The sequence below is a fragment of the Bactrocera dorsalis genome, chromosome 4 (genome assembly GCF_023373825.1).
Source record: "Bactrocera dorsalis isolate Fly_Bdor chromosome 4, ASM2337382v1, whole genome shotgun sequence".
Lineage (NCBI taxonomy): Eukaryota > Metazoa > Arthropoda > Insecta > Diptera > Tephritidae > Bactrocera > Bactrocera dorsalis.
The window spans coordinates 10052105-10078222 of NC_064306.1; the positions used below are offsets into that span (position 1 = coordinate 10052105).

The window sequence follows — 26118 nt, forward strand, 5'->3', positions numbered from 1 at the left end:
GTTATCAACAAATGATAGGGGAAAAAGTAGGAGTGGTAAACACTATTAGCACAGCTGATAGTTCCGCTTTTGCGGTCTTTTGTTGCTTATATTCCTATTAGCTTTCTGGGTTTTTGAAATATCACAGTTTAATATCAAAGACATTTGTATTTAAATTTTATATAAACTGTTGGAAAGAAAAACCAAACAAACAGAAAGCAATGAATTCACTAAATTTGCGTGTGTCTTCGGTGAAGACTGGGGACAATGTAAAGAAGAATGCTGAAATGCGGACAACGCTTGTCACGTTGCCAAAACTTTACGAAAATTGTAAGCTTTTATTAAAATTTGTAAACAAAATATACACGTTTGTGCTTTTATCTTAAAATACAGCCGACGCAAGTTATTGTATTGAATTAAAGGGTGCCAATTCCATACCAGAACAGGTGGCGGCCGTAAAAAATGTAAGTATATACATACTAACAGACATATTTACATATCTATTGTAAACATAATTTTACGGTTATTTAATATTTTATAATTTAGATATTTAAAAACCTTAGTCGAGATATCCAAGCATTGCAATTTTTGGCAGACTTATATTTTCATTGTCCGCTTAAGCATCCCGTACGTAATCAAATACTCAGGTAAGTAGTTTAATGTTTTGTAGTAAATATTTTTTCTAGTTAAAATTAACATATATTTTTTTTTACTACTTCATGCAGGCTTTTAATTACAGCTGCCCGACTGGGCACCGGTGATACAGATGAAACATCCATTGTAAACGCTTTGTCACACACATTGCAACGTTTAGTGGAGGAAACTAGAGGAGAAACTGAGAGCAGCACTTGGAATTTTACCGTCACTTCAATGTCTGGCTGTTTCGAGAATTTCGATTGTGGCCTTAAAGCATTTCAGCAAAGCATAGTTGATGTGTTTCCTTTTCTCAGCGCGGCCGTGCAAAAATATCTTACCGAATTGGGGTTTGTGTCAACAATTCAAACACATTTTTGTTTATTTATTATTTACAATTTCATATTATATTCCGTTGTAGTGTGCTTAGTTCACCCTCCGTACGTAATGAGTATTACTTGTATGTACACAATGCTATACGCTTACTACTCAGCTGTGTACAGGAGTATGGCGCAAAAGTCAAAGAAATACACAGTGACACACTCAAACAGTTAGCTGCGCTATGTCAGCAAATTGTACACGACGACGAAATACCCATGGATCCACGCACCAATTCTGGTATTTTATTAGCGCACAACGCCAAACTAACGGCTACCTATGAAAGTTTTATACAAGAAGTCAAACTGACTAAGAATCCCAATGAGATTGCGTTATGTGTTGGCATCGTTAATACTTTCGATCACCATGATTTTCAACATATCTCGGCAGATATACGCGACATTTGCAGCAAAATAGAGGAAATTGCAAACGCTAATGCGACGGTGCCGAATATTTTACTTTGCGCTACACGTGCACTTTATCAGATATCAAAAATTATACTCACTTTTGAATTAAAGCCCCAAGCATCACCCACCGATGATGCCAAGTTGATATTACGTAAACTTTTAATATTCACATTTGGCTATTTAGAGCATCACATGGATAGCGTGCGGCATTTGTGTCGGGATTTGCTGCGTAACACTGTGGCAGCGGCCAAAAAAATTAAATTTGACTTTCTCATACAAAAAATTTATGATGCCTGTAATTCTGAGCGACTGTCGCTTTCAATGAAATGTGTAGTGCTGCAACAAACTGCCGCAATTATGGGCGCAGATGCCATAATACATCAATGTTCCGAAGTATTTACAAACATTTTCGCCGAACAGCTCGGTCGTGATTTCATGGCGAACAACTTATTTGAGAGTAAGTACAGCTAACTTACAAAATAGTAGACACATTTCTACATACATTTTATATATTATATACCATATTTTTTACAGCACTTATGTTTGCCAGTCACAAAGAGGTGCGATACGAAACTTGGCTCAAACTTTGGATCGAATATCTGCTTGTGATAGCCACTGCTGATGACGTGCGTTTGAGTGACATCGAAACGCTAATTGTAAAAGCGGTGAAATGTGAACCGAAAATTGTAAAGCATATCATACAACATCCTGCTCAAATACCGATTAGCACAAAATTATCGGTACTGTGGGCTGTGCGTACGGCGGGCATAAAAGTTGATGATTTCACCGAAATAATGGAGCAATTCTCCTGCAATCTTGTGTACAGCATAATCTGCAATTCGGATGAAACACGCATTATGGCCTTGCGCTTGTTGGTGGAGACAAATAAGACAACGGAGCTGCTGACATTGTTGGAATGTGAAAATCTGCTTACCTTCCTCGAATATAATTCCAATTGTCAAAGTCCAGCGACACGTCAAAAAATGCTAGCCTTGTTCGACAAAGCACTAACTCGCTGCGAAGTAAATCTTGTTAAAGTGCTTAAAGATTATAAACCCGCCAAGGCAATTAAGGCGGCAAGCGCTGCTGGTAAAGGCATTGGTGCTGATGCGCCATTGCAATTGAAATTTTTGCGCGATGTTATTAAGAAATTGGTGGAAAATCTTTTTCAGGTATGTTTACGATTATTTATTATAATCTTTATTATTTATTATAATTTTTATTATTTATTATAATCTTTATTATTTATTTTGTATTTGACAGTCAGTCAGTAATATTGTTACGAATTTACTCTTGCTAGTTTACTTTGCTAGGTTCGTATCTCTGGATTGACAAATAAAATCAACACTGTTTAATTTAATTCAACAACTCTTTATTTCACAACTCGTCTACACTATAGCAGTTTACTCTTAGCACTGATTGATTACGTTGGCGCTGCCACGGCTTATATAGCCACGCACTTCTCGCTGATGCCGACGTGTCCTTCTAGAATATCGCGTCTGGAAATTACCAGAACATACGGCTATACGGCGCCAGACGCAAGCAGACAGTCGCGGCGCCAGACTCAGCAATTGTTTAACTAGACGAGCAGACAGTGTGGCGCCAGATGTCTACAACAAGACAAATGCTATTCCATATACCTACAGCTATTGTTCATAATCAGGGATGCATATAGTAATACAAATACAACTTAATACTACTTTTTGTAACAATATCATACAAATAAGAGTACGCGGTGTACCAAAAAGTAAGGTTACATTTAATTTTTTTACTGTTAAATTCATATATGTACCTCTGGTTGCCTTCAAAAATTTACCTTCAGTTCAAACAAAGCAGTTGCCATTTCTAAAAGCACTGCTGATAAGTATTTTGGTGTATACTTAACCGATGGATCGAGACGAAAAATTCTCAATCGCAGAAAATTTTCGCCGCTTCATGAAACTCAGCACTTGAATTCAAACAATTAACATCATTTTATTGTTGTTTTTGTAAAAGAATCATTCGGTGCCAAATCATGAATTATTTTGCGTTATTGCTTCACGCAAATTAAAAATTTTATCAAGCTCGATATGTAATTTTCGCCTGTAGTTCTCTGGCGTTACAAAGTACATTTAATACCTATCCAAGGTATAACAAGTGCCATAAAACTATTAGTTACCTAATTTTTTGAACCCCCCTCTTATTTTTTTTATTTATTTATTTTTTATTATTTTTTAACATCTCGTATGTAATCGAAAATTATGTGTATGTAAATTAATAGGATTTCTCTCTTTCAGGGCGCCAATTTCAGTCGCCGTTCAGTGTCTTTACAACTCTTATCAACGGCTTTACAGATTTGCAAAAATCGCGATATATCATTTTATGACGTGTTACCACCAAATACCGTTAAAGCGCTTGCCGATGTGCTTGCTGACTCATACGAAGCCAACAAAGCGTCAGCTGCAAGTACTTTGTCGTTTATTGAAAAAAATTTGAATTGTGATTTAATACAAAAACATAAATTGAATATCACACTCGCACATATCTGCAAAAACTTGACATCGGTCCGTCCAGCCGATTCGGTAACCGGCGCATATCAATTGCAATTTTATTGTAATCGAAACGAACACATCAGCAGCTTTGGCAGTTATGAGCCAACGCAATATAAACCCTACTACTATGCCGCGTTACGTTGGCTCCTGCAAGAACTGAAAGCTGGTCTGAAATTGGCTAAAGAGAGTCTCCTGCAAGCGGCCAAATTGAATCCATTATATGGCATCCTATTTGCCGTAAAGCGCATCTTACAGCTACTCGAATTTGATCAGTTGGAAGTAGAGATACCATGGCGCATAATTATAGCCGAGTTGATTGTGTTGTGTAAGGAGCTTACCACCGTTGTATCGCCTGTGGTGAATAGCTCATCACCTGAAGGTCATTTGCCGAATGACTTCAGCCAACTGCCCGCGGAGTATGGCGAAGAGCTAACGGCCCCTGATGCTAATACTAAAATACTTTCTGCCAAATTAGCCAAAGTCGATTTGTCTAATGTGAAGACAACACCGCAAATGGTGCTGCTATGCGCTTGGCGCACCGTCAAGGAGGTATCACTGATACTGGGCGAAATAGTGTTGGAGTCACGTATACAGCTGAGTAAATTTACCGAACGATTTCTCATCACCAAAGAGCAATTGCTTGAGATCGGCGAGCATTTCAAGCAGTTACTGGCCGAAACCAAACATCGTGGCGCCTTCGAACAAGCCTATGTTGGCTTCTTAAAACTTTGTTGTCGTCTGTGGTGCCTGGAGGTGGTCGATTTGAATTCGCTACCCATGCAATGGTTACGCGAATTGCTCGCGCTCATTGCGAAAGACGAACAATTGAATGAGAAGATATGCGCGACACGTCGCAGCGCGGGCGTGCCGTTCATGGTGCAGGCGCTCATTACAGCCGAATTGCGCGTGGGCTCCACCAAATCGCTCTACTACGCCATGTCACATTTGCTGCAGTTATGTGCGGCACGCGAACGCAGCGCCGAATCGCGTACGCATGCCTTGAATATATTGCGTGCGCTCTTCCGTTGCACCGATCTGAATGAGGCGGTGGTGGAGTATGTGAGCGACGGTGTCATTTGCGCCATACGCGGTTACAATGCCGAAACGTGGTCGGAAAAAAATTCAGCCACCTTACTCTTTGCGGCGCTTATTACACGCATTTTCGGTGTGCAGCGCACGCGCGATTCCGATAATTTGAATGTGCGCAATAAGATGACCGGACGTGTGTTCTTTTTGCGTTATCCCAAATTGTATGATTTCTTTCTGGCGCAGTTGCAAGAAGCCAGCGCATTGGTGCAACAGCAACAGAAGGCGCATAACCTACATCCGCTATTGTTGTTGTTAAGTCGTCTATATCCGTCCGCGCTGGAGGGCACAGAGTCCAATTTGAAGGTGATTTGCCGCTGTTTCTTCAAGTAGACATTCTTATAATTTCGTTATCGTTCTGTTTACTTACAGTTAAGCGAGTTTATACCGTACATAGCGAATTGTGCGAGTTGTCCTGAAATGCAGACGCGTTATCTAGCGGCGAAAGCTGTTGTGGCGCTAGTCTCCAAGGATGCCATACCCGTCACTGTATTGCAGATGTGTGCTGAGATTGTGGTGCGTACGAAACTGGTTTTATTTTAGATTAAATATTATTATTTTATTTTTCTGATGCAATTTTTTTTTTATTATGTGTACCTATAGATCTCGGCTGATTGTCCCAAGACGTTGAATTTGAATGTTTTACATGGCCAACTGCTGCAGGTAAGTCTCAAGCATTATTTAACGCCGCATATCTTCCACAAGCTTAGGTTGAAAATACACTTTGAGCAACTACCTGAAATTCGAGCTGGCGCACAGTGTCTCAATGTCTTATAAGCTGCCGTGAAGAATAATTGGCAAACTTTGAAATAATTTGTTAGAAGCTACAAGTCCGAAGAGTGCTAAGAAAGTTTAAGTGTAGAGAGGGCCGTCATGAGAGCTCAAGGTTCAAGCACATCCTACCCCCAAATGCAAAGGCAGGTCGGTCGACACCAAGTAGTATTATGTCCTTATGCATACGGAATTTGCCGGGAAGCTGAAAACTGGGATGACTGCAACACAGAAGCTGCTCGTGATGGCTTTTTCGCTGCCTCTCGAGGGATATCGGTTGTAAGGAGACGCTGGGGAAGAAGCTCTCTACGCCCCACGTGTACGTCAAAGCTAGGAGCGAAGGTTGGTGAGGAAGTTTTCTGCAAGGAGATTTCCGTCAATCTTAGCTTTAGGCGACCGGACCACTGTAGTGTTTTTCAGGCAGAAGTGGCTGCTATTAAAGCGGCAGTAGACGTACTTCTACGCCAGTAAAGAAAAAGAGACGTACTGCTACGAAGTGCAGCCTCTTTTAGGAAGGGGAGCATTCTTTTCGAACGCAGAGCGAGAATACGCTGAGCTCAAAGTTAGTTAAAGAGTTTCTTTTCTCACTAGAAGTAGCATCAAGCTACTTTATCTTCAGAATTGTTTGGGTGACTATTAGTAGCGGAATCGATGGTGATTGCAAAGCCGAAGAGCTAGCTAGAGGGGCATCCTTGCCATGTTGTTCGCGTGCGAAAACATCCAGGTACTTTGAAAAACCCTCGGCGAACCAGGAGAAATAACCGAAACTGACTTTAGCCGTTTAACAAATTTGTGACAAGCTCAAAGTGCTTTGTCTATTTGTATTTAACTCTGTAGCTACTTTTATTATTACATAGTGGCTTTTGGTGTGACAAACTACCGTTATAAATTTTATTATTTTTCATTTAATTCATAAATAATTACTTCTTGCAGATTTACATGCTACTGAAAGCACTTAAACGACCCGATGCTGAGCTAGTCGGTGATATAGCGGCCACATTGGTGGTAGTTCAGGAGAAAACTCAAATAAAAAATGCCGTTATACTCAAATTAATTTTGGATATTTTTATCGAGATGCTACAAAGGTATTTACTATATTTATGTAAATATTTAAAAATATTTTAATAACTTCTTTTTGCCATAACAGCCAACAGAATCTCAGCTATGAACAACAAACCATACAAAACTTACTCTACTTCACCACACACAAGGAGCTTTACAATGCTGAACTGAGCTTTTACTATCCGGTGCTGCGCAAATCTTTCTATATCTACAATTTACATACTCTACGTTTAACACTGCCATTCGGTGCGCTCTCTGATTACCTGCTTTGCCCGCCGCTCACGCATGCCACCGTGCAATTGGAACAAGCGGAAGTTTGCCTCAATGTGATACTACTAATACTAGGGCCAGAGGAAATGGATTTGTCAGAATTCGAAATATCGCATGAAGAGCAGCGTTTCGTACGCGCTCTGCCCGTTGAGATGCGCGATAGTTTGGCCGCAGAGTTGCGGCAGAGTAAAGCTCTGCATGCCACACTGAAGGAACTCCTGCCAAAGCCACTTTACTATCCGGAGTGTGTGATGAAAGCGTATGCCATACTTAGTTTATTGGATAACTTCGATTTCACTTTAAGTCACTTGCTGAAAGAGTCTAAAAAGCACACAGGTGATGTTAAGTCACCGCTGACCATGTGTGTGGAGCGTTTGGTGCTTAAACAAGGCGGTGTTGACTCGAAGGTATCGCTATCTTATTTGGAGTATTTATTGGAAATTTCACAAGCCTGGAATCCCGACTGTTTGAGGTTAGTTAGGTTATAGCTCGGAACAGCCGAGAGTAATGTTGTATGCTTTTTTCAAATTTATCAATTACCAACTCAAATTCATACCTACTCACGTATAAACTTATGGGAGTTAACTTTCAACACTTTCAGATTGAAGGCTGCACAAATCTTATCACACATAGCTGTACATTTTAATAAAGCTTTGGAGAAGAAAAAATTACCATTCGTACGTTTGTTTATTGGTCTAACGTTGGCGCTGCTCATGGATGATGACTTTGAAATACGCGATTATACCGCTAAAATAGTTGTAAACAACATAGCCGACGACATAGGATTGAGTTGAGTATAATAACCTTTAAAATATATACAGTTATAATCTATCTTCCTCTCTCTCTCTCTATATATGATTTATTAGAAAGCGTTGTGTCGACTATGGCGCAGCGCCTCTTCTTGCAATCCATTGCCGATCAGCTGGAAGAAATGCGTGCCGATGACAATTACATTATCGAAATTTTCAAGGCCATCAGTGAAACAGCAACTTTGGGTATTGGCGCCGACGAAGACGGCAACAATTCAACTAACGGCAGCGGCAGCAGCAGCGGCAGCAACAGCAGCGCCTCAACGGTGAGCGATCTGGAGGTTTTCGATAAAAATGAGGCGAACATCTTTGCCGAACCGCAAAAAGTGATATACGATGCTATTGTTGTATTTAAAAATACCTTCCCAACGCGACCGAAAGTATTGAGTTTTGTGGGAGCGGCGCAGCCACTTTGAAACTAAATTAAAATTAAAGTTTTTATTTGTTTAAGAAAATAGTTCAAAACGTGATAGTGTGTATGACGTTGTTGTAATGCTAAAAGCACAAAAGTATATTTAAAAAAAGAAATGTTTTTTTTCTTAAGCGAGTGCAAAAGAACGTACGGCACAGATAAACAAAAACTCACTGCAGTTATTGAATAACCTGCAAAAATATTCTACATTTTGGTTTCTGCTGTTGATTTGAGAGATTTTCAATGAATCCCGAATACTTATTTTTGCATTTCGCAATATTATATTTGAAGTCGCTTATTTTTCAAACAAAAACGCGCCGAATTTCAAAAATATGATTTTTATAAAGGGTGATTTTTTAAGAGCTTGATAACTTTTTTTTAAAAAAATTGCATAAAATTTGCAAAATCTCATCGGTTCTTTATTTGAAACGTTAGATTGGTTCATGACATTTACTTTTTGAAGATAATTTCATTTAAATGTTGACCGCGGCTGCGTCTTAGGTGGTCCATTCGGAAAGTCCAATTTTGGGCAACTTTTTCGAGCATTTCGGCCGGAATAGCCCGAATTTCTTCGGAAATGTTGTCTTTCAAAGCTGGAATAGTTGCTGGCTTATTTCTGTAGACTTTAGACTTGACGTAGCCCCACAAAAAATAGTCTAAAGGCGTTAAATCGCATGATCTTGGTGGCCAACTTACGGGTCCATTTCTTGAGATGAATTGTTGTCCGAAGTTTTCCCTCAAAATGGCCATAGAATCGCGAGCTGTGTGGCATGTAGCGCCATCTTGTTGAAACCACATGTCAACCAAGTTCAGTTCTTCCATTTTTGGCAACAAAAAGTTTGTTAGCATCGAACGATAGCGATCGCCATTCACCGTAACGTTGCGTCCAACAGCATCTTTGAAAAAATACGGTCCAATGATTCCACCAGCGTACAAACCACACCAAACAGTGCATTTTTCGGGATGCATGGGCAGTTCTTGAACGGCTTCTGGTTGCTCTTCACCCCAAATGCGGCAATTTTGCTTATTTACGTAGCCATTCAACCAGAAATGAGCCTCATCGCTGAACAAAATTTGTCGATAAAAAAGCGCGAAACACATTTCGAACCGAACACTGATTTTGGTAATAAAATTCAATGATTTGCAAGCGTTGCTCGTTAGTAAGTCTATTCATGATGAAATGTCAAAGCATACTGAGCATCTTTCTCTTTGACACCATGTCTGAAATCCCACGTGATCTGTCAAATACTAATGCATGAAAATCCTAACCTCAAAAAAAATCACCCGTTATTTATATTTTTTTACTTCATTACATCCTCTTTTCGATTTAAGCGTATATTCTTTAGGCACTTGCTCTCAAGAGAACGCTACTATTAATGCTAGTTTTTCTGAATATTTTATAAATATTGACCTTTGTTTGCTAGAAAGTGTGTTTTTATGTAGCATTTTAATATATGTTGTTTTAAATATGTATGCAAATCGTTGCTGTCACAATTTACCGTTAAATATACATATTTTTTTTTGCTTGAGTATGAAAGTAGAAGTGTGTTTTAAAAAAATAAATAAATTATTATAAATAATTACAAAAAAAAAATTTTGTGAAATAAAAAATATTAATTTAATTAAATGAAAAAAAAAAAATAAAATAAAAATTAATAACAATTAAATAAAAAATAAAAATTAAAATAATATAAAGCAATATTCAAAAAATAAATTCAATAATTAAAAAAATAAGAATTTAATGGAGTAAAAAATATAAATTAAATTAAATGAAAAAGGATAAATAAAAATTAAATGATAAAAATAATTTAATTAAATTGAACATATAAACTATATAAAATAAAAAATAATAATTTGAAATAAAAAAATAAAATTAAATAAAAAGGTTTAAAAATAAACATATATGTATGTATATAAAAAATTAAATAAAATAAAATAGTTAAAAATTTTAATAAAACTTAAACAAAAAATAAAAATTAAAAGAATTTAAAAAATATGATGTAAATTAAATAAAAAAAAATACAAAAAAAAAAATTTAGTTAAATAACATAAAATTAGATTATTAAAAAAAAAATAATAAAAAATTGTTTAATTAAAAATTAATTTAAAAAATGGTTAAGCAAAAAATCAGACCAAATAAAAAAGGAATTTAATTAAATAATAAAATTAAATTAAAAAAAAAGTAATCAATTAAAAAAAAACTAAATTTAAAAAATTTAATTTAAATAAAAAATTAAAATTAAAGATAAATTAATAAAAATATTGTTTAATTAACAATAAAAATTATAAAATTAAAACAAAAAAACGCGTTTTCGGAAATTTTTAATTTAATAACTTAATTATAATATACACAATGTAATCTACTTTAATATCGGTAATACATTTTGAAAAAATTTGATTCCCATGATGCCTTAAACGAACTCGAGTAGGAACTCCAAAAGGAGGTGCTCGCGGTGAGGAATATTTTTCTGATAAAAATTTTTTAAAATTTCAGAAAGCAAAATAATTATTATCATTATTATTATTATATATAATGTAGAAAAAATTTTATTTTTTTACAAAATGACGGTTTCGAAAAAATAGATTTTGGGAAAAATTCACACTTCGGAGTGGCTTTAAAAATACGAAGTATAATTGATATTTCTAAGAAGGTCATGTGAAAATTTCAAGTCTAGACATTTTGGAGAGATTTTCTTCACCGACTCTAAAAAGAACGTTTCGAGAAATATCATTCGTACAATTAAAAAAAAAAATAATAATAAATTAAATCAAATTACATTGATTTTAATTAAAAAGATCTATCAAAAAGGAATTTAATTGAATAATAAAATTAAATTAAACTAAAAAATAATCAATAAGAAAAAAACTAAATTTATTTAAATTTAAATAAAAAGTTAAAATTAAAGTAAAATAAAAATATTAAAATAAAAATTATAAAGTTAAATATAAAATTGCAAATAAAAAAAAATAAAAAATTAAATAATTAATAAATTATATTAAAAAAATTATTAAAAAATATAAGAATAAATAGAAAAGTTAATTAAAAAAAAACTTAAATAAAAGAAATAAAAATAAAATTAAATTAAATTGAATTTAGGAAAAAAATTAATTAATAAGAAAAATACTAAATTAAATTTTAAAAATTAAATAAATAAAAAAAAATTAAATATAAAAAAAATAAAATAAAACAAAAAATAAAATAAAATTAAAATAAAATAAAAAAATTAAATTAAGCTATAAGTGTAATTAACTTAACATTTTTAATTGCAAAAATAAAAAATTTTGCATGTAAAAAAAAAAAAAAAAAAATGAACTTTATACTTATAAAATGCTCATATTTTTTTGCTTAAGAATAAACACTAAATAAAATAAAAATAATTTAATTTGTGATTATTTGGCATATTATTTTTTTATTTTAATTTTTTTCTATATATACATACATATATGTATGTACATACATATATATTAATAATTTATAAACCTTAATGTAATATTTTTTCCTATTTTTGTATTTTTACCCAATAATTATTTTGTTTACTTTACCTCATTTTTTTATTTAATAATTTCCTTGTGTTTCAAAATACTTTTTACCCTCCTAAATAAATGTACTGCCTCTAGCTACCTAAACAAACGTTTGTGCTTCAGTAAAATTATAAAATAAAAGATGTAACTTCATAATATAAACAAACAATTGTAAAAACAAATTTATGAATTTAAATTAAAACATAATTATTATATTTATGAATAGCAATAAAATTTTAAAATAAATTTTAAATGAATTCTTAAAAATACATAACTTTTTTTAATTTTTTTCAGTGAATTTACGAACAATTTAATTTAAAATTAAAAAAAAACTAACGAATTTTGTTGTATTTTAAATACTTAAGTTTACAAATTTTTATGTGAAGTCCATAAAAAAAGCTTAAAGTTAAAAAACATTATTTTATGAATTTTTGTTGTATTGTCAAACAATAAATTTTTAAAATTTTTAAGTGATCGCTAAAAGAAAAAGCTTTATGTACATACATACATAAGTCGCGACGATATCAAAATCGTGCTTGGCGACTTTAACGTCAGTGTGGGCTAAGAAGGTATCTTTGGCACAATGGTCGGTAAATTCAGCCTCTATGATGAAAGAGCCACAAATTGGTTGAGGTTGATCGTCTTCGCCGGGGATCGGAATATGGTTCTTAGTACTATATTCAAGCATAGGAAATTGCATCAAGCTGCCAGCCTGTCCCCAGAACGAAAAGCCAACAACCAAATCGATTGACGGAAGACAGATCTCCAGTGTATTAGACGTGCCTACGCTCCGCGGTCCTAGTATTTACTCGGAACACTATCTTGTTGCAGCAAAGATACGTATCGGCCTCTGTGCAGCAACAAACGCACGTCAACAAACACAAGGATGGCTTTTCTTGTGGATTATGGTGAATTGAGTTATGGAAGTTCAACTGTATATTAATACGTTTAATATATATAGTAATTATAAAACAAAAATAATAGTTTTTTTTTAGCGTAAGAAAAATGTTATTTTTATAAACTTTTACTCCGAAATTGTTCCTTCTTCTCTTCACAAGCCGATACACGGTTTTAAAGAGCGTTTGTTCTCTATAGCTTAAGTTTATATAACTTTCGTTCTCACAAGCTTCTGAAATTTTTTCACCACACTTCATGGTGGCTTTGTGCACTCAGCATATTGTGGTGCATATTAGCAAACAAAGAGTGTGTGGCCTACTTTACGGCGCTTAAACATAAAAACATGTTGAAAAAGTTACATATGTAAGTATACAAAAACACATTTGATAAGAAAAAGATGCAATTTTATTTAATTTGTTTACATTACATAGTATTACAATGAAAATAAGTTTGAATTTAAACTCGTGTTGCATAAAATAAGAAAATTAACTAGAAGCAACCTTTTTTCAGACAAAAAGAAAATTATTAGAATACAATTCAGCTACTTTTCACTTCACTTAAATTGGTTAACTAAATTAGCGTAATATTGAATCCATTAAGATAGCGTAGAAACATATTTTTTCCTTATATTATATATATATATACCAATACATACATATTTGCTGTAGTCAAATGATGAAACAGTGCTGCCACTGCCGGGCATAATCACAGATTTATGCAACCAAATAGTTTGTATGCCAAAAATACTGACCACGCATGCGCAACAGTTGACACATTTCATTGTTTTTGACTATAAACTATCTTCATATTTATATATATCTATATATATATATATATACATATGTCGCTTACATTTTATTTTACCATGCAACTTATATAATTCTAGGTAGTAAATATAATTTGGGAGAGAAATTAGCATCTCACAATGCATACAAATAAACAATTATATATCTACATATATATAAACGCTTATCAAGTATCACAATCATTCATTACAATTTTGTAGCCTTTGTGAAAATAAATCGATTTTTTATAATTTTTCTATAAACATACATATACAACAGGAAGCGCATAACGGCAAATTAGAAGGTTAAGACATAAGAAATTTACTTTAATGAAAAAAACCCAAGAACCAAAGTGTGGTGTAATATTAATGCAGTAAATGGACTTTAATATATATTAACATTTTTCAATTATATAGTAATTAAAAAAAAAATAATATTTTTAGGTTAAAACTTTTTGAGCGCAAAAAAACGTTTTTATATTGCGAATTCATTGCCAAAGTTATTTGTGTGCGAGTTGATAACTATAAAACTGTGGTAAAATAGCTTAAGTAGGCTCTAGCAAAAGTGATTAATTGGAGTTATGCTGTTCGTTTTATAAGCGACATGACTTTGTTTGTCAGCAGAAATAATAGTTTTTTAAAATTAGCTACAAATTATGTTGGAATAGACCCACAGTACTTATTAGCACACAAAATACATAATTTAGTCAGATACGACTTTACGATTTTAAGATATAAGCACAGCTATATTGGTTTACCATTGTCATAAGTACAAAATATATACTTTAGAGGCATATAATCTCTTATATAAGAAATTCACCACACTCATATAAGAAAGTAGCTACTTTTTCATAAGAAACTGACCACTTTTATACAATAAACTGGCCACTCTTATACAAGAAATTGACCACTCTTATGTAAGAAATTGACCACTGCTATATTAGAAACTCACTAATCTTATATTAGAAACTAACCATTCTTATATAACAAACTGGCTATTCTTATACGAGAGTCTAGTCACTCCTATATAAGTAAGTCACTACCCTTATATAACAAACTAACCACTTTTGCATAAGAAACTAACCACTTTTGTACAAGAAACTGACCACTGTTATATAAGAAATTTACTACTCTTATATAACAAACTAACCACTTTTATTCAAGAAACTGCCTATACTTGTATAAGAAACTAGTTACTTTTACATATGAAACTGACCTCTCTTATACAAGAAATTGACCACTCCTATATCAGAAACTAACCACTCTTATATAACAAGTTAAACACTTTTATACAAGAAACTGATTATTCTTATATAAGAAATATCAATATCAGAAACTAACCACTCTTATATAAAATACTGACCACTCTTATATAAGAAACTAACCACTCCTATATAGAAAAATAACTGATTTTGTGCAAGAAACTGACCACTTTTATGTGAAGAAAAGCATAGCTGCATAGTTCACTGGGCACGTAACCGCTCAAACGCTTCATATCTATATATATAAGTCCATATAAAAATTATTTTAACGAATAAAATGTGTGAAAATGAATATCAATGAGAATATGTGGCAATGCTTATATTTGTGTGTGCGAATTTTTACGATTTGTAGGCCTTTTACTGCTCAGTCCAATGTGCAAATGCCGCCATACCAGTGGCATATGCGTATAAATGCAAACTTCAAACAAAAACAAAATCATAGCAAAGTAATTTATGCGCTTGCGCATTCAATCGGCGCTGCCGTTATTAGCATTGTTGCTGCCACTAGCGGTCGGCTCGCATTGCTTTGGATCGGCACATTTATCACAGACACGCACTGGCTCATCCCAGCCATGCTCGGGCACTGGCTGGCGTTGCTGTGAGCATTTTTCGCAAACCGCTTTGCCGCAGCGCCGACAATGATGACGTGGACAGTGGCCAATTGGCGATGGTATGTTACATTTGCCGCCGCCATTCGATAGATTACTTGTGACACTATCACTCATATTGCCATTGGTAATATTGTCTTTTGCTTGTGTGTCATGTGTGTGTTTTGTGCTTCGGCTGCTGGTGGAGGCGCCACTAGCCTTAGCTATAGCTAGCTCTTCGGCAGTGCCGAAAAGTGTCTGACAAATGTAGCAGGTGGGTGAACTGGCGTCCGATACCCAGTATGAGGGCCGTGCAGTGTCCTTGATGATTCCTGTGTGAAAGTTTATATACATATATATATATTGTTTTTAATGAAAATTTAACTTGTTTTTGTTATAATATGGCAAACCTTTGGTAAATTCATAGGCACCCTTTGTTATGTTGCCCAACGGATTGATGATCACCTCGCCGATTTGGCGCAGACTTATGTCAGCTTGCTCAGTCGTTGTTTGGCCTGTGATATTATTATTTGGATTTGAATTTGAATTGGAATTGGTATGATTAAATGCTTCGGTTGTATTTGCTGTACAATAAGAAATGTATATATATGTACTTGTATATAGATGTATTTGTTTTAGAAAATGAAACAATGTGTAATGAAAATGAAAAAAACTATTTAAAATGCAAAACAAACGTTGAACTGTGGAAACTAGAATGTCTAAATGGAACGCACATAAATGAAAATGCGAAGACAAGAGATTTTTAAAAACTGTACATATACCGTATGTATGTAGTTCAGTGTAAAATGGAGAATTTCAAACTTTGGTCACACATTTTCTGTTAAGTTGGAGGACTTTGAAAATTAAACACATTGTTCAACGCAAATTGGAGAGTTTCAAAAATTAGGCACAAAATGTATCTTAAGTTAAAGAGTTTCGAATCTTAAACGCATTGTGCAAGTACAAATTGGAGTTTTGAAAATTAGGCATATTGTTAAGCGCAAAGTGGAGACTTTCAAAACTTATTTTAAGTTAAAGAGTTATGAATCTTAAACGCATTGTGCAAGTGCAAATCGGAGTTTTGAAAATTAAACACATTATTCAATGCAAATTGGAGAGTTTCAAAAATTAGTCACAAAGTTTATCTTAAGTTAAAGAGTTTCGAATCTTAAACGCATTTTGCAAGTACAAATTGGAGTTTTGAAAATTAATCACATTGTTAAGCGCAAAGTGGAGAGTTTCGAAACTAAGTCACACAATCTATCTTAAATGGAAGAGTTTTGAAACATAGTGCAGGGCATTTTGGATAGTTCAAAACTTACGATACATATACATACATACATATGTATATAGTTTAAACAAACAAAGGACTTTTTTATATGGTATACGTAATTTAGTTCAACTGGACAGTTTCCAAAAACAGTTACAAAATTTAGCATATGTTGCGTCACTAGGAATAAGTAAGTGCGAATAACTGAATTTTTCCAAATTTTGCTGTTTTTGCTAATGAAAAGTGAAAGTTTAGATTTTAACGGGTGATCCAAGTAGAGGGATTTTTCTGGTAGCCTTTTTTTGACATTAAATTTGAAGTTTCCGTGTTTTTTCTTTAAAAAAGTAGGGAACCTCGAAATGGATCACCCTTTAAAATAAAATAAAGACTTTGGTTTTTATCCATTTTAACTTTTAGGCGCCACTATTATTGGAAAAAGCGACAGTTTTATAAACTGAACTGATGCCAACGAATGAAATAGGTTGGACATTACGAAATCCCCGCTTTCAGTAAAGAAAATGGATGAATTTAGAGCACACTTTAAAGTTTTTATAAACAATGCGTTAAAAATTCCAAATTTTGCAAGAATATTTAATTTAGGCGTATTACGGCACATTGAGGATACTTTTTTATGGTCAGAAACTGACTCCAAAGCAAGTTACCACAAAAATTTAGAGAATATTTCAGCATTTTAACAACCGATCAGAAAAAAAAGCTTGTATGTATATATATGAAAGACCATGTATAATATTTTCTTACCCGGCACTCCATTTGGCTGTTTCTGCAACAGCGTATAACATATATTACACACACGCACCGGATCTCGCCAGCCACGCGCTGGCACTGGCAACTGATTCATACTACATGCGTGACAAAAACCCTCGCCACAGCAGCGACAGTGATGCTTAAGCAAACCAGTATTTTCGAAAACTTTCTTGCATGCATGGCAGCTCTGTAAAAAAAGTAACAGTAAAATATTTGCATTAAAATTTTTTTTTTTGTATTTACAATAATTTCGCTATTTGGTTTCCAATAACTGGGTGCCACCCAATCCGCTAACCAACCGGTTACAGCATTCGGATGTAGCTTCGGCAATGCATCGCCGAGTGTGGATACTTTATCCAGCACCATTTGTGCCGAGTGTGTGGGACCTTTTGGCTCCCAGGCGTGTACAATAATGGATCTGTAGAGAAGGTTAGAATATATGATAAGGTGGAAGCGTTATTTCAAAATTTTTAAAATGTTATAAAATTTATAAAAAGTAAAATTAACTAAATTATTTTAAAGTGTGCTTCAAATTTACCTAACAGCTGTCTCTTCCGGCGATTTATTGCCAAACCAATATTGTCGTGATCTGTAAATTTCGCCGCAAGTTGGACAATCGATGACGGCGCCCTTCCAGGCATATTTTGCCAGTCCGGACCAGGAGCTGTCGCTGCGTGTTTGTGTAGTAAATGTGACGACGTTCTGTGGCGGAAAAGAAAAGGTAATTAACTTTCTAGGAAAATAGATATTAACAATAATATATAAATTGAAGCTTGTAAGCAAAGGAATCTTAAAAAGGGAATATATGGCTATATAGTATATGAGACATAAATTTTCCTCGATTTTGATATAAAATTATCTTACGCCAAATTAACCGTTATAATTAGAATAGAGGTAACCGAACAGATGGAAATCCACATGATCATTTTGTGAGGATTTGGCGAATGCATGGAGCGAGGTTAAGGGAGAAACTCGGTCAAATCAGCAGACGCAATGCGTGAATGGAATTCTGGAAGTCGAATTAACACTCATAATGGAGTACGTCGTGAGAAAAAAGAGTGAACTAGTGAACTTCCCGCAATAAAATTTCAGATATTTATACAGACTCGAATCCCTGAGTTCCCGCATGATATTGCCCGTTCCTTTGTATGTGTAATCTAACGCATTTTGTTGTTGTAGGGGCAGAACAGAGCTGACAGTCCTTGACTTGATAAAAATCCGAGTCCTCCGAGTCCGTAGCGGTTATGAAGACTCGACTGTCGTGAGAACACTAATCTAACAAGTCTCTCTATATGGTCCCATAATATCGGAACAACTCGCTTCGTGGGGGTAGGACGCTTAGATGACGAGTTGGCTGTTCTTGGCGGTATATAAATACGGGTTACGGGGTTTTTATGAGAGTGGATTAAGATTTTTAACTCGACAGCATTCCTCAAAAACACTTCAGGAATGTTTACTGGTGCTACAACAATAAAAACAGCTCAAGATGTCTTGAGCATTTAGAGTATATGTTCCGCGATTACGCTCTTGATATTTTATCTGGTTACTCGCTACTTATACGCGTCAAAATCCTGAGTTCTAGCTTTATACTGATCGCCTTTACAAAAAAACTTCTCTATCAGTTTTGTTAAAATTTAACGGATTTTTTTCAATGATTTAGGTTAGGTTATGGAGCTAACAAGGGCTTTGGACAGCTAAAATCGCAGATATCTTGAATTTTGGAGGAACTTCTGTTTGACTGGTTTTAAAGCTGAAAAATAATTACTTTAAAATAATAACAACAATTTTTACTCACCATTTTGCCTTTGTTGTAGCATTTTTCACACATATACTTCTTATTGTCATACTGATGCTGATAATTACATTGGTTTTGATTCGAATGGCCATCGCCATCACTCATATGGCCCATTGAACGTTGACAACGCTGATTGCATGCCTCACAGCGCACTGGACAAGTGAAAAATTGCTCGGGAAACGGATTTATAGTTTCCTCAGTAATTTCACCGGAGAATTTCGTATTGAGCGCATTCATCGCTTTGAACACAACACTGGGATGACGTGGTGAGCGTACGGTGGTATTGGCGATTTCCAATTTGATGGCATCCCTTAGTTTGCTATAGTCGGTGGCCAAATGTTTCAATGTTTGTACGCCAATATAGCGCAACGAGCTAAACGCGTTTATTTTGTGGTTATGCATATCGAATTGTTTGCGCAATTGATCTTCGGCACTTTCAGCGACAGCTGTAAATGAAGCAGGCAAGTGGTGAAATAATAAAAAAATATAGAACTATATTTTTTTGTAGTTACTTACAGCTGTCAAGCGGATTTGTATGCTGTGTTTCGTGGAAGATGAAGACGGCGGGGCCAAGCGTTTGCGCTGTGCCTGGCACTGGCAGCGACTGTAGTGCCTGCGCGAAATGCAAGCAGAATGCTTCCGACGCAGAGCCCAAAAACTCATACATATCGCTGTGTAAGCGCTCGGAGCGTGTGCGATAAATAACAATATCCGACACGGCGAGTATCTGTAATAAGGTTTGGGATAAGAAACATAATTATTAAACTATGTAGCGCACTCTCACCTTCAGCAGCATGCGCGTGCGTCGATTCTTCTGCTTGGAGGTGCCCAAAAGGCCTTCCGTATCCAGACAAAGCACGTCCATGTTGCGCTGTAAAGCCGCATACACGCCTATCGTGCATGAACTCTGCTCCGCTGACGTTTTGAACACCTCAGCGCCGCCGAAGAACGTGTGATTCATGGTGTGTGACTTGCCATCGCCGGTGTTGCCAAATATAGAGATCACTTTGATTTTTGTATCATCGCTGCATTTTAGTCGCTGACGGAAGCGGTCTGCGGTCGCTATACGCAAATTTTCTTCAGCATCCATGAGCAGAAACGAATGATCTGTGGAGTTATCGGTCAGCTCATATTTGGCAACGGGTGAGCAGCAATCAATTGATGTGAAATCATCGCTGGCGGCATGGCTTGGACCTGATGTTGCAACATTCTGTGAAAGGAGTAGGAGAAAAGTGGAGGAATAAATGTTAATAAAATTCAACTAATAATAATATGTATGTAGAATGTAAAATATAGAAATCTTAAAAATGCGTATGTAAGCAAGAAATATGATTTGAGGTTATATATTTTCTAGCTTTACGGAATTACTATTTTTTTTTTACAAATTGTAAGCGCATATAATGAAATGATTAATATATAGAACATTATAAATCACCGATTTATAAATTGAGGTTATGGTCCTATATTTTTTATATTTAATTTGGTATTTAATTGTTTGAAAAATTTAAGAGTACATAAGAAAACGATATATTTATCTATTTATATGTATATATACAGTATTCATTAGCAATAAACTGAAAAATTTATTTGAGGTTATGTACTATATTATTAATATTTTTTTAATTTTCAAATTATTTTGAATGAAACGGTTGAAAATTCGGGTCCTTTCCGGTTGTACACCGTAACTGAGAGAACAAAAACTAATTGTAGGTTTCGGTGACGCAAATACAACAATAATTACTACTTCTTTTTATCTAAGACAGCCGTTATTGATTTGTGGTCTCTGAGTGTAATTGACATGGTAGTCAGTTCCAGCAGAATGGTAATGCGCACTTCTAACTACTACAATATACCAACCGCCATCACTTATGACTCATACATTTGAGATATCGATACATACGAATGTATTTAAGTGTGTTTTTATACCCTGAACAGCTAAAAACAAACATCGGAGCCATGTCCCTCAGTTTTTGTGATATCGATCTGCAATTATGTACACGCCCGAAAGGAATCAAGTCCTGGTATGGAACAATTTTCTTGTTTGACAAGATCTCTTCACGAAATTTGAAATTTAATATTGTCCAAAGCAACGGCACAATCTCCGAACAAATTGTTCAGGTCAGACCGATATAGCGTAGAGCAGCCATACAAACTGACGGATGTTGTTATCTCGAAACTTTTTTATTTTTTAAGGGTATTAAGTTTTCAGTGAAACCGAACGGATTTCACCATCTACTTTTTTTCTTGTTTAATTTTTCAGTAAAGGAAGTCACTGGAACACTTCATAAAAAACACTTAAACTTTTTGAATATATATGAATATGAAATAAAACGCGATGGGATTTCTCACCTCATCATCCAAAAACACAACTTCCCACATAATTTCAAACACTAAAACTTGGTTTTAATAATGTGCAGTCAAATATAATATGTAAGTAATTATAAAAATTATTTTTACTGCACACAACTTTAGTTTTGCAATAGTATTAAATACATAAGCACATTGCACATTAAAAATGCATATTTATTTGCACTCCCATATCCACTTATCACAAACTTAACAAAAGTAAATAAAATAAAATTGCAGCCAAGACAAAAAATAATCACAAATAAAATTTGCAGCGCTACTGTCTTTCCGAAGAATCACAAACGTTAAATATCTCAATTGATTTCAGCGCTTTAGGCTTGTTATTGGACTCTACTTGGCCGAAATGCTACTGCTGTCGCTTTGTGGTTGGTCGACTGCAGTTTTTTGCTTTAAAAAATTGAAAATATAATAATCATAAATGCAAAGATGGAGACAAAGCAAAGAACAGCTGAGTACCGGTAAATAAACAAATGAAATAAAATATTAACAAACAAATCAGTGTGAAATTCAGCAAAATACTCTGAGTGTGATAACGCGCAGAGGAAAAGTAAACGCTGGAGATAAAGCGACGGCGGCTACGTCAGACGAAATGCAAAGGCATATAGATAACGAGTACATTGCAGGAAGATGTGCATATGTATATAAGTATGTACATTCAAACATACACACATATGTAAGTAAAAAATAAAAGAAAACCACCATGAAATTGCATTTTATTAAAAAAAAAATTATAGAAACAAATATTTTTGTAAATGTATATGTACATATATATTTTTGTAACCTTTTGTAAATTTATAATTATTTACAAAAGGTTAATGAATAACAGTTGGACCAGGAAACGCCTCTATATTTATAACAGAGTACATTTATTTATATTTTTGTATACTATACTTGTATAATACATATAAATACATAAACTTATGTATGTATAAATTTATGGTTTTCAAAACTCTTTTATTTGGCAAGACACGAAATTTGGCGTGGATTATAAACGGTATATTTTGCGAATAATTGTTTCAGATCGGACCACTACAGTATATAGCTGTCAAACAAACTGTTCGATCAAAATCAAGTTCTTGTAAGGATTTGTTTTATTTTATTTGTGAAGTTGAGTAGAGATACAACTGATACACAGCTACCAAGTTAGTAAGTCGCAATTAACCATTTTTACTACAAAGAGTCCGTCTCCTTACAGTTTTTTGTAATAAAATGCATGATTTAATATTATATTACGCATATGTATCAGTTTATTGTATGAAAGCGATAAGATATGGTTAAAAACCTTTTACAAAAGTCATTGTACTGCAATGAAGGCTAGCACGTTTTTGTTTTCATTTTATTTTTAGTGCATACGCACATATAAATGTATGTGTGTATATTAAATACACAAAAGGCGAGGAAGGTGGTGTATTAAACCTACTTATTTGTATTTATGCATATATGTATGTACATATAATATAAATACGATAAGGTAATTATAATAAAACCGAAGGAAATATATATTATATGTATACAAGTCGCTGAGATTATATGTTTTTTTACGATGCATGCATGACACACTTCCAAAAGCAAAGATTTAAATTCAAAATTGAGCCAAAATGTGTTTATAACTGTTATCTGCAAACTGAAATAAACTTTTTTGCGACCAGTAAATGCAATGTGAATGCGTATATGTATACATACACTGATTGGTGTCTGCCAATCTATAAAAGGAATTAAAAATATTATACACAATTAAATGTCGCGTTTTTTACATTTAACATTTCCTTTCGCGCATATTTATATTCTAAAAAATTTATACATACATATATATATTTTTAATCATCGCAAGCGCTAAGATGATTCATACCTCAATTTGGAAATTTTTAAAAAGCAGAATAAATTAAAATGTAATTGCATACGCTATTGCCTATGTACATATCAAGTAGACGCATATAAATGTACATGTATGCACATTTGTCTAATGAACATACAATATTTCTGATCAGCTGTTTTCAATGAATAAATTTTTGAACGATCAAAACGATGCCTCTTTATGGAAAACTTTTTAATTTGACGAGATATATTCACCAAATTTGTCGGAGTAGGATTGTTGTTATTGTAACGACAGAAAGCATACCTGAAGTCATTTGGAGAAATGCTGTTGGTTTAACAGTTCTTGGGCGGATAAAAATCAGGGTCCTTTCCGGTTACGTAGACTCGACTGTCGCGAAGACGGATTATTGTCAAACGCAACGGTACAATATCCGTAGAAATTGTTCAGATCGTAAAATAAAAACAAGTTTTTGTTTGAAATCTTTTCTAAATGTGAAGTGTATTTTAAAGCTTCGGTGCGACCGAAGTTAACATTTTTCTTATTAAAGTAATAAAATGCTATTTGCGCTAACTGTATATTGAAAACGAAAGAACAATACTAAATTGTGGTTCATATATGTATGTACATATATAAACATACACCCATTTGTAATACATTGTATTTTATAGATTTCGAAAAAGCGCGATGACTTCAGTATTTTTATTTTTTGGTTAATAAAATTTCACATATCAAACTTTTATTTTTGTATTAACTGGATATGTACATATGTATATTGTTTCGCTATTGCGCATTCGAGTTCGTGATTATTAATATACAAACATATGTACATATTTATAAATATTAAAAAGTCCATATGACTTTTCATAATATGTAGTTAACTATTAAAAAAAAAATATACATATATACACATATAAATGGAGACAAACAGCGGAAAGATGTTTGTGTTAATCGCAACAATAAACTGCGAAATGTGTTTGTTTATAAATAAAACTATTTCAACAAAGTCAAAAACATGATAATTACACACATGTTATACTATATACGCAAACATCCACACATACATATATATATGTAGGAGAAGTTTGTACATAAACAGCTTCAGGTAGTCACGTTTCAATCAGCTGTTGGTGTCAGTGTCAAAGCCACATAATGTTATTGGTATTACACAAAGTGTTTCAGTAAGGTAAAAGATATACATACATTCACTTAGGATACCCGTTGAGTGAACGCTTAAAGCCGAGCCGAGCGCATTTTTCTATTTACGCTCGGCTTGAGCGTCCACTCTGAAGGTACCCTTATGTACATTTGTATGTGTTTTTGTAGAGTGAACAACAAGTTTCGCATTAGCATATTCTATTTGTCGCAGATATCATTAACTAAGGCTTTTGTAATATTAGTTTAAGTTAGAAATAAACTGGCGTATTTCAAAAGCCGATATACTTAATATATTTTCTAATAGTGTTTTGAAAATCGACAGAATTTTCGTAATAGCGTTGTTGCAAAAATACACGTGTTGTAGCCAGAGCCAATGCGACGCTTTTACAGCAATTAATTACTATTTTTTTCAAATAATTGATGCAAATAGTTTTGTTTTTGCAAGATAATGTAAGTCATAAGGTTGAACTTAGAGTCGCAAATTTGTAATCTTTATTTCAATGACGCTGCTCAGTCTAAAGCTAAGGAGGCCAGTCTACGTTATCAGTGCAGTTTGGGTTTTTTTATTCACGACTCGGATGAGGTATAGTGACACACCTTCTTCCAACATGCGTTATTTTCTTGATTGTTGCATATATATGTAAGTAAATATCAAAGTAAATATGTATGCAACGAATGTTATTGTCGCTCCAGCAATATGAAATTTACTTGACGACGCTATTGCGTTATCAGTACAGCTGTTGTTGGGCAGTTTTATACATGGAACACTTATCGTGGAACTCATGAACACATAATTTTGTTATTTTTTAGAATTTTTAGGCGATTTTGTGGTTAATTTCTGCTACGCAATTCATGATTTTCAGACATGTGTTCTGCTTTGCGGTTTGCTCATTCTATTGTTTTTTCAAAGTCATTCGAATTACCACAACTATTGCGAAAATCTGTGCTTGTAATCGAGGTTTAGCAATAAAAAGAAACTACAAAACTCACCCCGATTCCAGGTGGCGTTTCCAACGCCTCCATTATGGCCGAATTGGTTCCTAGATGTTTGTTAAACATTTAAACCGGCTAGTTAATGCAAACACTGTGAAACAAGTCGTTTTTAAAATAGTTTATGTTTTAAGCGTAGTATAAACTTTTTCACTTCTTCGTTTTTAAATTGCTGGTAATCTGAAAACTTGCTTTGTCTGGCGTTAATGAAATTCCTCAAATGTCAAGACAAAGGCAACGGACACGCTTTAGCACCGCAGATTTTACTAGTTTCCTGTATTTAGCCACGCCTTAAACTGCGTATATCACACAAATAATTGCACATGCACAAATATTTTTTGAATTGCTTCTGATAAAGCATAAATAGTTTAAAATTTTAATCTGATATCTGTTTAGATTTCTCACTTCTAAAGATAATTCCTATTTTCACTACCTGACAATAATGCAATACCAAGAAGAAAACAAATCAAACAACATTGCAATAATAATGAAACGATTTGAAAAATAGAACGTAAGTGTTGCCAGGTTTTTGCTGTTGTCTGAAATAGAAAAATAGTAGTGTACCCCTAC

At 34.1% G+C, this 26118-nt stretch overlaps 2 protein-coding genes across 4 annotated transcripts; one reads left to right on the top strand and one right to left on the bottom strand.

Annotated features, from left to right (window-relative positions):
- Positions 1-40: 40 nt before the first annotated feature.
- Positions 41-8410, top strand: LOC105228607 (thyroid adenoma-associated protein homolog). Its single transcript, XM_011208493.4, has 13 exons — positions 41-309; positions 373-443; positions 526-626; positions 705-962; positions 1034-1854; positions 1932-2569; positions 3674-5320; positions 5387-5530; positions 5618-5677; positions 6719-6870; positions 6933-7589; positions 7719-7906; positions 7984-8410. Exons 1-13 carry the CDS (start codon positions 201-203, stop codon positions 8340-8342), a joined length of 5205 nt encoding a protein of 1734 aa, XP_011206795.2. The 5' UTR covers positions 41-200; the 3' UTR covers positions 8343-8410.
- Positions 8411-13139: 4729 nt separating this feature from the next.
- LOC105228608 (zinc finger FYVE domain-containing protein 1) lies at positions 13140-26019 on the bottom strand. 3 transcript variants are annotated; one of them, XM_011208497.4, is made up of 9 exons: positions 25549-26019; positions 20005-20430; positions 19737-19947; positions 19221-19666; positions 17964-18127; positions 17669-17843; positions 17420-17612; positions 15801-15905; positions 13140-15722 (listed from the first exon to the last, which is right to left on the bottom strand). In XM_011208497.4, the coding sequence occupies exons 1-9, from the start codon at positions 25615-25617 to the stop codon at positions 15271-15273; spliced, it is 2241 nt and encodes a 746-aa protein (XP_011206799.2). In that variant the 5' UTR covers positions 25618-26019; the 3' UTR covers positions 13140-15270. The 3 variants fall into 3 exon arrangements, with proteins under 3 accessions (XP_011206799.2, XP_011206796.2, XP_011206797.2); XM_011208494.4 differs by having other exon boundaries at positions 15801-15974; XM_011208495.4 differs by lacking the exon at positions 25549-26019 and adding an exon at positions 21570-22219 and having other exon boundaries at positions 15801-15974.
- Between the last annotated feature and the right edge of the window lie 99 nt (positions 26020-26118).

Coding starts and splice junctions, on each gene's coding strand:
- LOC105228607 (XM_011208493.4), top strand. CDS start 201: ATGAATTCACTAAATTTGCGTGTGTCTTCGGTGAAGACTGGGGACAAT. Junction 2,570..3,673: donor TGGTGGAAAATCTTTTTCAG/GTATGTTTACGA, acceptor TCTCTCTTTCAG/GGCGCCAATTTCAGTCGCCG. Junction 5,531..5,617: donor AGATGTGTGCTGAGATTGTG/GTGCGTACGAAA, acceptor GTGTACCTATAG/ATCTCGGCTGATTGTCCCAA.
- LOC105228608 (XM_011208494.4), bottom strand. CDS start 25,617: ATGTTTAACAAACATCTAGGAACCAATTCGGCCATAATGGAGGCGTTG. Junction 18,128..19,220: donor GCTACAACAAAGGCAAAATG/GTGAGTAAAAAT, acceptor TTTCCGCCACAG/AACGTCGTCACATTTACTAC. Junction 17,844..17,963: donor CCGGAAGAGACAGCTGTTAG/GTAAATTTGAAG, acceptor CCTTCTCTACAG/ATCCATTATTGTACACGCCT.